The 17,695-nt window shown below is 55.2% G+C and overlaps 1 protein-coding gene across 3 annotated transcripts in view; it reads right to left on the bottom strand.

The window, feature by feature from the left end:
- WDR20 (WD repeat domain 20) overlaps nucleotides 1-17,695 on the bottom strand; it is a 66,050-nt gene that overhangs the window by 674 nt on the left and 47,681 nt on the right. For 2 of the 3 annotated variants that reach the window (XM_052659806.1, XM_052659807.1), the window contains exons 3-4: nucleotides 7,936-9,195; nucleotides 2,409-3,129 (exon numbers count right to left, since the gene is read on the bottom strand). In XM_052659806.1, coding sequence (XP_052515766.1) covers nucleotides 2,572-3,129; nucleotides 7,936-9,195 — 1,818 coding nt within the window. In that variant the 3' untranslated portion in view covers nucleotides 2,409-2,571. Of the gene's footprint in view, nucleotides 1-2,408; nucleotides 3,130-7,935; nucleotides 9,196-17,695 lie in introns of those variants that run through there. The other variant, XM_052659808.1, reaches the window with a different exon arrangement.

Raw genomic sequence — 17,695 nt, 5'->3', positions numbered from 1 at the left:
CCCTCTGGCGGGGGGCAGGAGGCCCTCCGAGCTCAAGATGAACCTGAGAGGGCTGAGCCTCGTGCAACCACCAGCACTCACATTTCCTCCCTCACTGGGATGCACGTCACAGTCTGGCATTCATTTATTAATAAGGTTACACATACTGCAACGCTGAAGCTGCAAATTCCCAGGCCTGTGAACACTATTCCAAAGAAGATGTGCAAAGTCACCTTATTTCTGTAAGCCTGCGCTTTAGTCTAGAAGCTAGTTACTGGGTGACAGTGAGAAAAAGGGAAAACACACTGGTGGGCCTCCGTCAGAGACTCCAGACCACTGCCGAGGGGAGGCCGGCTAGACCTGTGAACTGAGAGGAGGGCCCACTCTCCTGCTGCCTCGGGCCGCTCGTGAGGGTGGCCTGTCCTGCCTGCCTCCTCCCTGAGGATTTTCTCAGGAGGACAGAGCATCTGGCCTCAGAGACCCTGCTGGTGTCCAGCTGTCCAGACAGCCAGGTAGCCGCCAGGCTGTCCCCCGGACACTGGACAGCTGGCAAGGAAGGGCTTTACAAACACCCCGAAGCACAAGCTCTCTCCAGCCTGGAATTCACGAGCCATCCTACCAGCCCCCAGGAAGGAAGCCGGCTTCAGGAACATTGGCAACTCTTGAGTCTAACCTGCCGATCTGGTCTCACCAGAGTTGCCGCTTTAGTCCTGCTAGCGATTTCGTATGAGAATTAGTTTAAGTAAGTGAAGTCGCTCAGTCGTGTCCGACTCTTTACGACCCCATGGGCTGTAGCCCACCAGGCTCCTCCATCCATGGAATTTTCTAGGCAAGAGTACTGGAGTGGGTTGCCATTTCCTTCTCCAGGGGATCTTCCTGACCCGAGGATCAAAACCAGGTCTTCCGCATTGCAGGCAGATGCTTTACCGTCCAAGCCACCAGGGAATCCTGTTGAGATTCCCAGAATCCAATTCAATGAGAATTGATCAGAATACCCCAGCTCTTAGTTTGGGTTTGATTATAATACTAAACTGATATAATTAAACCTTGTTTCATAAGAAAGAATATATAGAAATAGTAACATTTCAGCTAAAAAACGATTTACAACCATGAAACACATCTTTGTTTGGGGCGATGCTGAGATTGGAGGCCCCGAGAGCAAGCAGGGAGCATGAGGGTCTCGGAGACCCAGGTGAGAGCCAGCCCTCGTCCTGAAGCCTCCCCAGGTCCCAGCAGGGCTCCCCTCCGCCCCACGGCTACCTTGGCCTTGCCCCTCAGGCCCTTGAGGGGGTGGTCGGCGGACTGGCCGGTGGCACTGGTCCAGGCTTGTCAGTCAACTCTCTGAGTCGCCCTCCCCGCCCAGACCATGACATGCACACTGGCCCCAGGTCCTGCTGCAGACAGACCAGCAGCCTCCTGAGCCCCAAAGGAAAGGGGCGCGGGCGGAGCTCCGGTGCTGGGTCAGCCTCACCTGCGGAGCGGGCCTGCACCCGCCCTGGAAGGCCGACCCCTGGGGCTCCGGTCCGAGGCAGCCTGCCGGGAGCTCCCCTGAACTGCCCTACCGGCTCGAGAGACGGGGTGAGTCTCCATAAAGTGAGGCCCTTTCAGAGATGGTACAAAAGTGACAAGAGCTAGCACCCAGCTGCCTTCCCCCGGGGCCGCTTCGAGCTATGGATACGTTTTCCGTAATTCAGCCACAAGAATCCCACCACTCCCGCTGCCCAGACGGTTGCATGAGAACCAAAGAAAAGCTGGACAGAGCGGCTGCGCGTGAGGCCTGGGTCCTGCACTCAACAAGCCAGATTTAGGACGCGGGTGCGGGGCGGCGAGGGGCTCTCTCCGCTGGCACCTCCTCTGGGCCATTCCCTGGCACCTGGACCTGCCCTGCCCCAGACCCAGCGCTCACCAAGGCCTGCGACCGTGACTTCAGGGGGTAACTCCCCTTGGGCAGCCCTGACCTGCCCGCTGACAGGTCACACGGATGGTGACACGCTTCCTCCAAAGAGGCCACTCAACCTTGGAAAAGTCACCCAGAGAAAACGACCATGCTTACAGACATCTGGGGAAAGGGGAATATTCTGAGGGAATACCCAGTTACGGGCTCCAGTGGGAGCTGTGCTGGGGAAGGGAGGCCCTCCCACGGCCTGCAGGCTCCCGCCCGGTGACCCACTGCGCCTCTGAAACTCCCTCTGGTCTGCGGACCTCCGCGTCTTCCAGGAGCCTCCGAGCACGAGTGGAGTCATGCGGCCTCCACCCAAACGCTGCAGAGGCTGCCGACCAGACGGGGTGGGGCCCCGAGGTTTCCTGTTCCTTTTCAGAAAGAGGCCCGCTGGTTCAGAATCTGGTCCAGAATCGCCTGTTTCAACAGGCAGCCACACACGGGAGGAAAAAATGGGACTTATTTTTTCAAGGTAAAAAACTAGTGGTTTTAAAAAGATCAAAATGTTGCACCTGTGTCTTTGTGAACTTCCGTGAACCTACTAGAATTCAGGACCTAAAACCTACTCCAGGGCTGAGGAGACGGTGTCTGGCTTCTGCAGGTCACACCGAGGGCGGAGAAACTGATGTCTCTCCCACTCCGGCAGCTCCGAGTCAAAGGCGGGCGAGGGCCCCACTCTCAGGAGGCCACACCGTCGGGCGGGTTCTGGAGTCCAGGGGGGCCGGCCGCCCACCCCGAGGAGAGGCGGCCAGGAGGGAGCGGCCTGAGGCTTCGCCCTCCCCGTGTTCCAGGCCCAGATGTTTCAAGAGATGGCAGGGAACACCAGCTGAGTGGGGATCCCAGGGCCCGACGAGGGCGAGCCCTGGGCGGGACGTGCAGGTCCAGGCCCGGAATTCTTGCTGAGAAGCTTCCAGAGACGGAGGTACCAGTGCCCAGGGTGAGGAGCTGGCCCCTCCTTCCCGCCCACTCACGGTGCTCCCTCTGCACCGGGGGCCTCCGGGGTCCCAACAGCGCTGACAGAGCGCCTGCGAACAGTTCGATACTCGATACTCGGAGGAGGAAGCCGACAAGTCCGCTGCTGCAGAGCTGCTGCAGAAGCACGCCTGCCGCCACCTGGAGCTCTGGCTGGCGGGCGGCCTCCCAGCGTCCGCACAGACCGGCCACCAGCTCGCTGCAAAGTCAGGCCACGTCCTTCCCCACGGGGCACTCGGCTGAGAGGAAGGTCACAGAAAACAATGAATACCTCCAATGGTCAGAACAAACATTTCATTTAGTAAGCTTCGAATTAGGAAAAACTCAATCCAGTAATAAGAGGTAGAAATTCCTGGGGCTATTTGTTCTCTAAACATAAACAGAGCCCTAAAGTTACAGCATTTAAAAGCTTTTCATTTTTTGGTTCACCAAGTTTTTTTTTTTTAAAGCTTAGATGTGAAAACGATTATTAAAAATTATCTATATTTACAATTCATTCACACTTTTATTTAATGTCATTATACAGAGGACAACCCCAAAGTTCTTCAGAATATCAAGAACGGCGTCTCTAGCTGTCACAGTGACAAGGGACAGCTGAAAACAAGGGTAATGAAACAAAAGCATGATTTTCTTAAAATTACAAAGTAACAATGCTGATATTAAAGCTTCATTAATATTGCAACAGTTAATTTACCAACATTTCCTGTTAGGAAGGCTCTTTATGAAATTTATTCAAGTTTTCAAGAAATCAGATGAAAATGTAAAACAAGGAAATACATATTTTTTTCTTTGTTAAAGGTAAAATATTCATACAATGTTATACAGTGTTACCTAACACAGTAACCTTTAATAAGCTTAGGTATACAGAAACCAAAGATGCAGAAAAACTTTCTTTTACATATTTAAGTTGAGAGACAGCGATGTTAACTGTGACACAAAGTGCATGTAACAGACGCAGCAGTGAATGAAAGCTCAGCACCAGCGGGGCCGCTGCCCTCTCTGGAGGGAACCCGTGAGCTTGGCTTTGAGCTTCACTGGGAACAGCTGGTACCAGTGCTTCTGCAGGTGAGCCCCGGACCCCCTGCCCCCATCCCTGTCCTTCTCACTGGCCAGCACTGGGGGTGTGGGGCTGAGTCCCCTGACGACCCAAACAGGGGACAGTCCCAAGCAGCCTAGCGTGACAGGTGCACGTGCTGGGCGAGGAGAGGGCCTGGGCGATAGCACCCTGCTTGTGGGCCCCAAGGTAGACCTCTCCGGTCACTCGTGAGCCCTACACGTGAACGTGGCAGAAGGCAAGCCCCGGAGTGGACACTCTGGCACAGCGGGACCACCTGTGCAGGCCAACTGCCTCACCTCAGGCCCCAGGCACAGGGGCCAGCGGCCGGGCCCCCTACCAATGATCTATCCAGGGGACCCCTGGGCCGGGCCCTCCACACAGGATGGGACCCCACATGCATCCCTTCCTGGGAAATCCAGTCGACCCCTCCCGCCAGTTTCTCCTCGGACAATTGGATCCACTCACGTAGCTTTCGGGTGTTCACAGGACTCCTTCCCCGGAGCCCCCCACCAGCCCCTTGGTGTCCCCTTACCCTTTGAGCTTCTGCACCAAGAAATCAAAGGCCTCCCTCTGACAGGAGATGACGAGAACCTCATCCACCGGTGCAGACATCGATAAACAGCTTTACCAACTCCAGTGCAAACACGATACTCGACAGCCTCTTTCCCTCAGGAACTGGAGAAATGGCTGCGGGCCCGAGGGGCCAGGACGCTGAGGATGCACACATGCCAGAGAACTGAGGCGGCTTCGCGGCACCCTATTCCTCCCTGCTTCTGGGTGTCTGGGACAGCGTAACTGTGGTGACTTGTTCCCATATTTCCACTCCTCAGTGTTCTTCCGTTAAGGTTTATCCTCAACCCCAAGTCAAGGGCTCACAGGAGAACCCTTCCAAAGTGCTAGAAGGTCCGGCACAGAGACGAAATTTAAGATTCTTCACTACAATGCGAGTCAATTTAGGACCCAAAGCTCCTGATTATTTTTAAAGAGTCTGCCTACTCCCTCTTACACATTTGTTTTTAAAAGAAGGCAAGGTTTTCCCAAGGCTTTCTTCTTCAGTCCTCCAGGGGAGGAGAAACGCAGAGAAGGGCCAGGGCTGGGGCGGCCCGGGGGTTCAGAAGCCAGAATCACCCAAGGGACCCTAGGTCCTGGGTTTCCTAGAAGGTTGAAAAGAGGGAGCCCGAGCAGGGGAGGCAGAGAAGAGCCCCCGACACTCAGGGGTCTTGGCTTATGGGCCTCCCTGAGCGCTTTATTTCTGTGCTTTTCCGTCAATGCGTCTCAATGCGTGATGGAAAATCGTGCCAACTGAGCTGTCTCAGATTCTGTCTAAAGCTGTTTTATTCCAGAGGTGAGGTTAGAAAATATGTTTTTGCTCAGGATAATGTTTAAGCTGAAAAATCGAACAGTTTCAGTGAGGAAGCTCAAAGTTTGGAGACAAAAGTTGCAAAGGCCACTCCCTAGAACCCCCTCAGCAGGCCACTACTCCTTATACACCCGCAGTTGGAACCCCTCAAAGTTGAAGCAAACCCTCCTGACCCCAGGCCACTGAAGCTGGGACCCTGAAAACAAACCCGGGGGCAGTGGGGAGGTGCTGCATGCCCCCGGCTTCTCCTGAAGCGCCAGCAAGTTTCGTCCTGGTCTCGGAGAGCCCCCGGCACCGTCCTCCTGACGGCAGCAGGGCTCTGCTGGCTGTCCAGGTGCAGGGCGGGCCTTGGGGGGCCCTGCTCCGTCCAGAGCCAGCCTGGGCCTTCCAGCCCCTCCCCAGCTCCTGACACCCAGCCAGGGCCCCGGACGGGGTACGGACGAGACATCAAGGGCACACTCACCCGCAGACACTGCAAGAGTGAGTCTGTGACCAAGTTCCAAACCCCAAACTGTGCAGGGACGACATTTCTTAAGTTTGGGGTGGAGGAGATGGGCACAGGCTTCCGGCAGCACGTTTCACAGCTTGTTTATTAAGAAACCAACAACATCCTCCTCTTGCCCCTGCTAACCCGCTCCCATCCACAGGCCCACCCTGGGTGAGTGCCCGGCAGATACTGACGGGCGGGAGGAGCCAGAAAACGCCCCAGAGCAACATGGCCCGCCCGTCCCTCCCCCCACCCTCTCAAGGGCACTTACCTGCATCTGCCACTCTTCACTTGGGCCCAATATCAAGTCCTGAATTTTCAAACTGCATACTCAATGCCTCAGAAGCCTCTGACACTGAATTTCTAATGCAATGCGGGTACAGAAGCCTCTGGCACTGGACTTCTAATACTATATCAGGTACACAGAACTGCACACGGGGAGTGGTCTCCTCTCCCCATCTGACAGCCTCAAAGCTGAAATGCTCCGCAAGGATGGCTGCCTTTGCTACCTGACTTCAGTTAACATTTAGGAACAAAGGGCCATCTCTTAAAGGCAGACAAGACGTTAGCATTCCCATGGACTGTGGTTCTCATGCAGAAGAACACCACCTCCTCTGTCGCGGGTCACAGACACTGCCGCATGAGGGAGCGTCAGCCAAACAGTGCGGGGCTCCGGCCCTGACCGAGGGCAGCGGGGGCCGGCGGGGACCTGGGGGGCCCAGAGCTGCTGCTGCGCCAGAGTCTCGAGCCACAGAGAAACCAAGCCTGCGCTTTGCTGCATCGCATTCACTACTCAAACCAGTGTAAACGATCAGGGTCTCCGTATTTAATCACAAAGGTGTACACAACAGAAATACAAACCCAAGTGACCAAAATAAGCTACTAAGACCATCATCATCTCGACATGGAACATACAGCTCCAAGAGCCACCTCGTCCACAGTGAACAGAAAAGCGACTGCGCCCACAGCTCATCCTCGTGCTAAGGAATCAAGTCAAACAGAGCGGCTTCCCCTGGAAGTGGGCGCAGCCAAGTCGGCGGGGTGCTGGGGAAGCCGCTGACACAGATATGGGGCGCCTTCCAAGAACGATCCAGAAGACGGACACGCTACACCTGCCTTTTGCCTCTTGTGGGAACCTGAAACCCAAACAGGGGAGAGGTGGGAAGCTCTCTGAACCCTGGGGCCTGTACAAAACAGCTGAGGAGGCTCACGAGGGCCTGCGGTCATACGCCTCACTGAACAAAAAGCAAACCAAAAAACCCAACCAAAACCCCCACAAAAAAACAAAAGAAAGAAAAGAAAAGCTCCTTTCCCTTGCTGGAAAAAACATAAGCAAGTCACATCCACCACGCGAGACCCTGGCTGTGTGGCAAGAGGCACTTCTGGCGCCCTTGGCCTGAAGTCCATGGCAACCGTCCAGGCTCTGAGAAACGTGGGTACTTCATTCAATGCACAGAATCTCAATCAAAGTGCTACAAACTGCTTCTTTGAAAAAAGATGTTTATTAAACAATTTTAATTGTCATAAAATGACTAAAATGGGTTTTAAAAATTAAGGCTCTTCTCTTTCTGTGGATTGCCAGAACAATGTAAAAATAATATCAATCAACCCTGCTGAACACTTTGTTCCTAAAGTTAAATTTCATAGATTCCTAAACAGTTTATGATTAAGATAAAAAATTGGACTATAAATGACAATTAATGGCCGTCTGTATTGAACATACACTCTGATCAGGTGTACAATATTCTAATTGAGTAGTTAAGCAAAAATATTCCAGTTAAAGCAGAAATTTTAATTTTAGCATTTTAAAGTCATTGTTTCCCCACACTGGCATGATTTTCCTAAAATTGAAATAGTCTAATACAGGAAGGCTAACCGTGGGACTCTATACTCGCAGGAGGGTGACTGACTTGGCTGGCAATTAGTTTGATTATATTTTTTAAACGTTCTACGGTGAATTATCAAATGATTCGGAATTATATGGCATGCAGTATCCAAAATTATGGCTCTGATGCATTTAGATTTACATTAAGAATAAGAAGTGTCATTCACATTCGTTGTACACCCCACCCCTCCCGCAAGAAAAAAATCACTACCTATTCAAGTTCTAGATCTGTGCAGCATTAAGGATTAAAACTTACCACTTTACCAGGCCTTCCCCATGTGCAAATAAATCCCTCCTGACAAGCAGTGACTATACAGTCTTCAAGAAAGATTAGCACGGTCAGTCTCTCGTGTGCTATCTTTTTACAGATGAGCGGCTCTAACAAGGGAACGTCTTCCATGCGAGGACACAGGGGCGTCCCCAGAGTTTTGGCCGGGTCCGTTTTGGTTTTAGAGACTAGGTTCAGTTTGTCGCTGCTCTTGCTAGAGATGTGCCCCATGCTATGGTTCCGCTTGTGGTCTTTCTCGTGGTGCCTGTCCTTCCGGTCGTGCAGCGAGAGCGTGGCGAACTTGCTGACCCCGGCAGCGATGGCGCCGTCCGCCACGCTGCCCTTGCTGCCGGCGCTGGAGACGGCGGCGTGCGGGAGGCTGTTGGACCGCGGCAGCGGGGGCGGTGCGGCGCTGCCGGGCGTGGGGACGCTGTTCCCGGCACTGCCCGCGGGGGGGCTGGTGGCGTTCATGACGTTCGTGTGTGTCCGCGCGCGCGAGAGGGGCTGGTGGGGGAAGAGGATGTCTTCCGTGAGGTCCCATAGGCACAGCTGCGTGTCCTGGCCCACGGAGCCGAACCGATACGTGACGCTGACAGGCCGGCTCTCGGTCGAATTCCGCTTGGACAGCCGGGACTGGGTGCTGTTCGCTCGGTCTCTCCCGAAGTGAAGAAGGTCCTGGAAGTCCTCATCACTGCCGCTGAACTCCATAGGGTCGCTCTCTTCCACGCTGGTGGTGTAGGGGTCAAAGGCCACCACACTAACCCAGGACTTGTGCCCGTGGCCCCGTGCAATCACGCGGCAGTCCCCAAAGGACCAGACGGTCACCAGGTCGTCCTCTCCACCCGCCACGATGTACTTGCCGTCGGGGCTCCAGCACACACACAGCAAGCCTCCAAAGTAGCTTTTCATGGTGCCGTGCAGCTCCACCGAGTCAAAGTTGAACACCCGCAGGAAGCCGTCCTGGCTCACACACGCCAAGAACTTGCCATCTGGGGAGAAAGCAAACTCGTTGAGGGCCCCCTCGCCCACCGTCCATTTGAGGAGAGGGTTCCTCGTGGATTTGCTCTTGCAAGTGTGCACGGCAAAGCTCTCCCCCTGCTTCAGGAGCTGGTAGTGGGGGGCTGTGGTGCCACAAGTGTGCTCCACATTATACAAGTACATGCTCCCACTCGAGTGGGCTACTAGGAAAAGGCTTTCCGAACCAGGAACCCATTTGACACAGGTTACTCGTGACTTGTCTATTAGTCTCTGTGAAGACAAAGGAGAACAAGTTATCACAATGGAGAAGTTTTCAAGGGCTACTTTTCCAGCAAGAAACCTTGTCTGCTTCTCGGTGAGAAGGACACATCCGTCCAGGCGTTCCACGCCCCAGCCTGAGGGCAGGGCAGCGAAGGGCATTTGGCCCCTCGTGGAATCGCTTTCTAGGACTGCACTGAGGTGTCGGGACACTGGCTTGCACTGAGGGTGTCAGTCATTCAGCAAACCCTGCTGGGAGCCCAGTCTGTGCTGGCGCGATGCTGTGCCAGGCTCAGGACGCACCGGGTTGTGGAGGGAGCAGCCCTTGGCGCGTCGCACGTCCGACTCCAGGAGCCCGGGGTCTGGGACTCCAGCACCTGCACAGCGTCCATGCTACGCAGCCCCCGGGCAAGCCTCGCAGGCCCCACAGCCGAGCGCTGGGCCCCCCCAGGCTCTCCGCTCTGCTGCTTTGCACCCTCACGGCCCCCTGGCCCGTCCCCACTGCACCCGCCCCTTCAGACTCCCAGTGGTCGGGGGATGGTCCACATGCAGCCAGCAATACCCAGGACAGGAACACCTCCCTGGGCTCTGACCTCAGCCCTGATTCACTGACTGCCTCACTCACCATCCTTGTCTTGCGTGTATTCTTACAGGCCACCCCCCCACCTTCTTTGGAACAAGGTGGTGTTTAAGAACACTAACAGATGATTAACACCTGATCACTCTACCCCTTGCTTACTTTTGACCCACTGACCAATTTTAACGGGCACAGACTGGGAGTTTTGCCTTTAAAACCAAAAGCATAAAAGGCAAAAGCAGAAACTCCCCAAAGGATGATCCCCACGTACGTGCCCCTGCTTGCAGACCTTGCATGGGGCTCACCGGCCCCCAAATCACGGCACCAGAAACCACTGGGAGTTCCCAGGACTCCCAAGCTCCCAGCAAGTCCTGCTGCCACCCCCATAACTGGTGCCTTGGGGGCCCTCAGGCTTGGGAGGCGATACACGCTTCCACTTCCCCCGTGTGGTTGGGATTCCCTGACTCAAGCCTCAGGTGGCCACGGGCTACAAGGACGGGAAGCTAGCTCACCAAGACACAGGGCCTCGTGCCCAGGCGGCTTTGCGCCGTGTGTCTGCTGCACCTCTGCAGAAAGTCACAGAAAATGAGGCCCCAGAAGGGAGGTGGCCAACCTGTCCCCAGCTAGGGAGGAGCGGGGAGGCCCGCGCCCATGCGGCGCAGGGCCAGGGGCTGGGGCCAGTGGGCTGGGCGAGGGCTCCGAGCAGCAGGAGGCCTCACTGCCACTGCAGTTTCACAGCCGCACAGTCCCCCTCGCGCCCTTCCTCTCCTTCCCGGGACCCACCGGCCCAGCAGCTGACCTGCACCAAGGCCAACAACCTGCCAGCCCAGGCTGCTCTGCCAGGGTTTCCACAGGAGGTCGGGGGCACCTCACAAGCCCCCAGGGCTTGCTGTACGCAGCGGGCCAGGCTGCCTCTCTGAATGTGACCCGCCAGGGGACCGAGGGTCCCGGGGCCGTGTGGCTCACCTCCCGGCCAGGGCCTCTCGAGGCAGCTGCAGAAGCGACCTTTCCCCCGCCCAGCTGTGCGTGGCCTCAACTCCTGCACCTCGTATCTCACCGCAACCAAACCTCATCTCAATCTTTCCAACATCTCTCCATTTAAAGATGAACACAAAAATATCTAGCACTATGGTTAGGAGAAAGCTTTATTTATGGCTTAAAAAGACACAGCAAAAATGACTCCATTAGAACTCAAAATTGTAATACTATCAAATAAAAATGGCATTTCTCTGCAACTGTGAGGTATGGAGATAAAGAATCACGGCACCATTATTAAAATACATGTTACTGGGTTGCCAAAACACATTTCAAGAGTATTCCACGCTTAAAAAGTGCACTGAGCCTGCTGTAAGCACACACGCAGATACAACTTAGGGACTAAAACCGCAGCCCACCTCCGCACCCTGCTGGGGCACCAGACACGCCACACCTCCCCACCTGCACACCACTCAGATCAACGGCCCACAGCTCCAACTCCAACGTGGAAAGGGCTTCTCCAGTGCTCTGCACTGTCAGCCTGCCACCAGCCTGAGTCAAGTGCAGGGAAAAGTGCCTCTTCGTCTCGGGGCGCGTCGGTCTGGGCGTGTGGTGGGCACATCAGGACGGCAGTGCTGACCTCTGACCCGAGGATCTGCTCTGTGGCCAGGCCCTGAGCACGAGGCTTTGCATACACAGACCCCGCGACATAAGCTTTTGTTTTTTAAATAGGTGACAGAGTCATAATTCACATATAAAAGTGTCCAGTCGGAAGCCTCACTCACACCCCTCCCCCCACCCCAGAATCACTGTCGCTGGCTTCCTGTCTGTCTCCCAGGGTCTTCCTGTGGGGACAAGGCCAGTACAGGCACATGTGGGCCCAGCTTCCTCTTTTGCACTGTCTGCACCTCTGCTTTCTCACCCAGTCACGCATCACGCGCATCGGTCGGTACTCGTCCAAACAGCCTCTTCGCGCCTTCCTACAGCGCAGAGGGCTCGACAACAAGGATGGCTGAGCTGCCTCTGAAAAGCCCCTGCCAACGGACACCGACACGGCGAAGACTAACCGGAGCGTGCTGCAGCTCTCACCGGCAGACACAGCTGCAGGGCGCGGCCCCAGGGGGACGGCTGGTCAGAGGGCACACGCGCCGCTAACTGTTCGCAGGGGTCACCATTACCACCCACGGAGGACGCAGCAACGTCTGCTCCCACCGGCAGGGGGTGGGTGTCCCGCTCCCACGAGTGCCCTGCCGCCCGCCCCCGGGGGACAGGCTCTGAGGGGCTCCCTGCAGGCCCTCCCGCTCACCACCCACGCCCATCCGTTCACTCCTGCACTGAGCGCAGACGACAAGCCGTCCCTTCCTGTGGGGAACTTGCGTTCACGAGGGATGAAAAGGAGGGAAATGGACAGGGTCTGCTGTGCGCGAACACTGAGCAGGCACAGGGACGGGGGCGGGGAGGAGGGACTCAGCCTCACAGGAGTGCCTGGGAGGTCTCTGCCCGGGCGTGCGGGCTTGCCAAGCCGAGAAGGAAAGGGAGCTGACAGCGGCTGGAGGCAGTGGCAGGGCGCCCACACAGGAGGGCAGCGAGGGCGCAGACGGGGAGTGAACCACCCGCTGTCATCCTGGCAACACGCCAGGTGACTCCCGGCACAGGCCTCTCAGCCCCAGGTGAGGTGCGGGACACATGTCCCAGGCTGGCTAGGAGTCACTGAACTAAGTTGCTCTGGGCTATTATTTCATACTATTCTTGGTTTGGGTTTGACAAAAAGAGAACAGAAATCAAGAAACAAATACCTAGAACATCCTGTTCAATAACTGTAACAAATGCAGCCCAGTCTCGGGACCATAAGGGTATACTTTTGTTCTAGAAAATGTCTAGTAAACAGGGTAAGGCATCTTAGTTCTCGAAGTTAAGGAATGGGATTTCCCTTCTGTGCTTCAATTCTCCAGTTTCAGTGAGGCCTTGAGCTGGACAAGCACATGTTTATGTTGGAAAAACACTCTTGGCAAAACCCAAGGTCCCCTGTGAGGAGCTCCTAGGCAGAGGAGGGGCGAGGCAGCCAGGGAAAGGCAGGCGCCCAGGCTGGGGGCAGGCAGCTTGGGGATGTGCTTGGCACCCCCTCCATTGGAGCACCTGAGCAAGGGCTGGAAATCAGATGTGGAATTGTGAGCTAGGACTCAAGGACACGGAGTCCCAGGCTAAGGGCTCTGGGCTGTGACCTTGAAGCCCAGTGCTAACCAACCCCACAGCCCCGAGCCCTGGAGAGTGACTGGCCCAGAGTGAGACATGCTGCAAAGGCACAGCTCACCCTGAACTCTGCAGACCTGGAAAACTATGGAGACCACCTCATTCATAATTTTATATCGATTACGTGCTAAAATAATACTTGGGTGTATTAGATAAAATATCAACTTCACCTATTTTTTAAATGGTTTACTGTGGCTAATAGAAAATTTTACATTGAATTTGTGGCTCACACCCAAGATTCCTGGAAAGGGAAGTCACAGAACCAAGCAGAATCTCCCGTCGGGAGGCACAGAACGGTGCGGGTGGAGAGAGACTGCTTCGGAGCCTGTGACAACTGTCCCCCGACAAGAAGCTCTTAAACTCGACCAGAGGTGGGGGCAGGATGGACGGTTTCCCGGGGGTGAGGCTGGGCGGAGTGGAGGAGGCGTGTGAGCAGACTCCGAGGAGCTGAGGGGCAGCGCCCGGGAAGGGTGTGGCAGGAAGAAGCGGGCGGCGGCCGTGCTGGGGAGATGCCCATGTGTGCCCACTGGGTAAGGCGCTGAGGAAAGCGACCAGGGAGGACAGGGAGATAGGCTGTGGACAGCGACCGCCAGACACGGACACTTAGGCAGCCAAGGCAGAAGGCGCCCAAGAGGAGCAGGGTGTGAACTCGGGGGACAAGCTCCTTACGGCGAGCGGGACCAAACCCAGGCAAGCAGGGAAAGCAAGCTGGAAATCCCATGAGGAAAGGAAGGACCTGCCGCTGAGTGAGCGTGGGGCCAGGCCACGGGCCCTGCTCCCCGCCCCCCACGTTCCCCTCTTGGCACAGGGTCGGTGGGGGGGCAGGAGAAGCAAGCCCCCAGGGCTGCAGAGTAGAGGCTGAGGGGGGCCGCCCCAGCCTCTCAGGTCGCCTAGCATCGCCGCCGGGCTCTCCATTAAACAGGAAAACACCAAAATGCTCTGAGGCCTACTGCCAGGATCACTCCCATAAAATCCCATAATGTCCATAATCTGGGCATTAGTATGCCAGGTCTGCACGCCAAGACACCTGCCCAGGAAGTGGGCTCCCTCACCCACTCTCCCCCTGGTAATCACCATTCTGGATGCAGAAGAAACCATCTCATTTCTAAAATTAATCCAGTGAAGAAACGCAACAAGCATCAAAACTACCATCATCAATGTCATTCACAAACAAGATCTTCTAACTATATGAAACTAGTATAAAGGAAACAATGAAAATAAACCTGTAACCATATTAAAGCCACCACTGCTAAAATGAAGCTTTCTCAAGCACACACACAGTTTCACTGCTATCAACATGATAAGCAGGAAAAAAATTACTGGGGAGGGACGGGTATGCATTTTACAATGCAGATATTAATTTATAACAAAAACACTAAAAACAAACAATTCAAAAGCCACAGCAGCTACTGGAAAAGCCACAATGTAGCCACAAGCAAAAACAGTGACCAAGAGCTTTGATTCTATAAAGGCACTTACAAACTGCTCCCTCAGGAAGTACTACTATCAGGAGAGGGAATTTCAAAGCCTGGGAAAGAGGATCAAATGTCACTTTTATCAATGTCAAAACTTTAAGGAGATCATTACATGCCCATTTCCTTCCTTTGATTAAAGAAAGCAACAGAAACAAAACTAACCAAGTGCCCAGAGCCACTCTTCGCAGGGTAACTAGACAGAATGCTGGAAACTGGGCCCCTCTCCTCCCTGCCCCGGGGGCCTGGGCTGAGGAGAAGGCCCAGCGTGGGCAGCGGCCGGCCGGGTGCCCACCAAGGAGACCGCAGCCTGTGCCCTGCTGCCCTGGCCACGACCTGCAAGAGAGGAGACAGGCGACAGGGACGCTCATCACATGCCAGGGATGCCAGCAGCTGAGATGACCAGGTCTTTCGAGATTTTCCATCTAACCCAGCAATCAGACACACTTGAAAACACTCTCAAGTTACTATTCTGTGGACACAATCCCGATATAACCAGGACTTTTACAAAGACGAACAGCCCTGAGTTCATCACCACACAGGAACTGCCACTTTACGTCTCTCCTTCCCCAGTGCACTGTAATCATTAGTGATGAACAAGTGGATCCACACCCCTCTGGGGTGCTCCACACCAGGCTGAACACTGACCTGGGCGACCCCCTCCCACCAGTAGCTCTTACTAGGAAGGAGGTGGCACGGTCTGGGAGCTCATCAGAAGCGCCAAGACACTCGACAGAGCCCATTACACACTCCAAATCCCGTCAGAGACAGAGTGACACTACGAGGAGAGCCGCGAAGTCCACCTGAAGGCTGCAGAAAGCAGTCTCGGGCTGACACTCCTGAGGGGAGGCCAGAGGGCAGCGTCCTGCCTTCCTCCCGAGCTGGGCTCCACTGGCACAGCAGCCGGGGCGGCCCGGAGGGCAGGGCTCACCTCCGATGCCCGGAGAGAGCCCGGGTGGACTGAGGGCCAGACTGGGAGGTGAAGGCTGCCAGCATCTCTAACGGAAGGTGTGAGTCTAACAAGTTCACCTCTTAGAAAACAAAAAACTACAAGCGTGATAGAGACCAGTGAGCGCTGGGATTCACAGGTCACGTCCCCTATCTGTTTGTGCTTCTCTCTGTCCCAGTTTTTTGTATAAAGAAGTATTTAAAACTTTTTATTCAATGGGCGGAAAAATCACCTTTTAAGATACACTCTATTCCCAGACAGAATATTTCATCCATCTTTGGTCTAATGTGGATTTCTAGAACTTCATTTCCACTCACCCACCCACCTATCCTATCCGTCCACCCAAATGTCTGCGCTACTCTCGTGCAGCAGACACCCTCAGAAAGGAGGCCAAGGTCAGAGTCGCCAGTACTGCAGCGAGTGCACACATGTGTGCCTGTGTATCACGGGAGGCTGAGCAGCCCTCAGACGAGTAAGACAGACGCCGCAGTCCGGATAAACAGGCCCCATCACCTGTCTGCCGAGTGTTCATTCTGTGTCGCCCTGCTCTTACCCTCTTGTTCTGGAAAGCCGTCGTGCCTCTCCTTCAAAACTGCTGCTGCCTTACCCCCCAAGCAGCTTTTCCTGCAAGCCCCGGTGGGAGGGACCTCTGGTTTCCCCCAGTGCGCAGCCTTCCCGAGCTCTCCCCAGGGCTGGCGCGCCAGGCGCTCTGCTGGCTGGGGAGCGCGTCTATCCACCTTCCGGCTGAGGAGAGACGATGGAACAAACCCACACCCTGCGGGCAGGAAGGGGCAGGGCTGCCGTCTGTGCTCTGGGCACTCAGGTTCAAGAGGCTAAGTTCTTAGCCACTCACTCTGCGTCTGTAAAGTTCGTGGTAATAAACTGGTGTAAATGCCCCTTTGCAGGCAATGAACAGATGGCCGGAGCCTTGGAGTATAAACAGGGCTCAGTCCTAGACACGTCCAGGACGCAGCAGACCTCTCTGCTCCTACTGTGCTTTCTCCACAGACCTGCCAGCTACTCTCAGGGACGCGATTACTATCTACATGCTGGCCACTCCCAGAATTCACCTCTAGTCTGAAGCTCCAGATCCACAGACCCAACTACCCCGGCCTCGCAAGCTTGACAAGCGGGAAAAGGAACTCTGACCTTTCGCTCTGCTCCAGCACCTGCTCCTTCCCCTCTCACCCAGTGCGCCTAGTGAGCCAGAAACCCAGCATCTGCTCATCTATCTCTCCAACTCCGTCTCCAAGATGGAGCCAGAGTAATTTTCAAAACCACCACGCAGACCACCTCTGGCTCCCCTGTGCGAGATTCCCTGCACGGAGGCCAGGCAGCAACCGTGGCCAGGCCCTCACCCCACACCCCTCTCCCAGGGCTCCTGGCCCCGGGCGCATTCCCACAGGGGCTGCCCCTGCTCTCCCTCCTGCAGGGACACTCCAGCTCCAGCTCCGTACCTGGGGGGCCTTCTCACGCGAGGCGAGGTTCAAAGCATACTACCTCCTCCGAGACATGCCCCACGTCCCTGTCCATCAGGCGCTGTGTCTGTCTCTCTCCCTCAGGCCCACTGTCTCCTCTGACACGACAAGTCACCACCACGTGCCGTGTGCGTGCGTGTGTGGCACTGTTCACACTTCTCCCCTCTCTGGAGGGGAAACACAGGGCAGGTGTTCTCTGCACACGGTCAGCCACCAAGGTCTGCAGAATGAATGAGGAAATGGTCCCAACTCCAGGTCAAGTCCTCAGCTCTCTCCTGGACAGTCACTAGAGCCTCCTCACTCATCTTGCTATCTTCATTCCAATACGGCTTCCCCAAGTGCTGACAAGAGTTCGGAAAAAACACACTTGATCCTATCACTTCCTTCATGAAGTAAAACCCCAAAGGTTGCCCCACACCCTCCAGTGTCAGATTCAAGTTTCTCAGCATGTCACGAAAGGCTTTTGCAATCTGGTTCCGGTTCACCTGTCCAGCTTCACCTCCAGCCACTCCAAGGCCCACGCACTGAGGTCTGGACTCCTTTGTTGGCCTCATGTTCCTCCACATGCTAAGGTGTTTTCTCCAGCTTCGAAGGCCCTTCTCATCCTCCTCCAACTCCTCTGCACCTTTCAAACCCAGGTCAAATATCACCTTCTGCAAGCTTTCTCAAACTTCCCTCACTGAATTTGTGTGTTTATTTTATGGTATCTGGTACATCCTGAAGAGTGCAACTAACACCCACCTCTCTTGCCACTTTGTTCCTAACACACACTCCACATCCCCCCTGTCCATCTCACAGAAGAGTGAGCTCC

The sequence above is a fragment of the Budorcas taxicolor genome, chromosome 21, assembly GCF_023091745.1.
Source record: "Budorcas taxicolor isolate Tak-1 chromosome 21, Takin1.1, whole genome shotgun sequence".
Taxonomy (NCBI): Eukaryota; Metazoa; Chordata; class Mammalia; order Artiodactyla; family Bovidae; genus Budorcas; species Budorcas taxicolor.
This window is presented reverse-complemented; position numbering and strand designations above follow the sequence as displayed.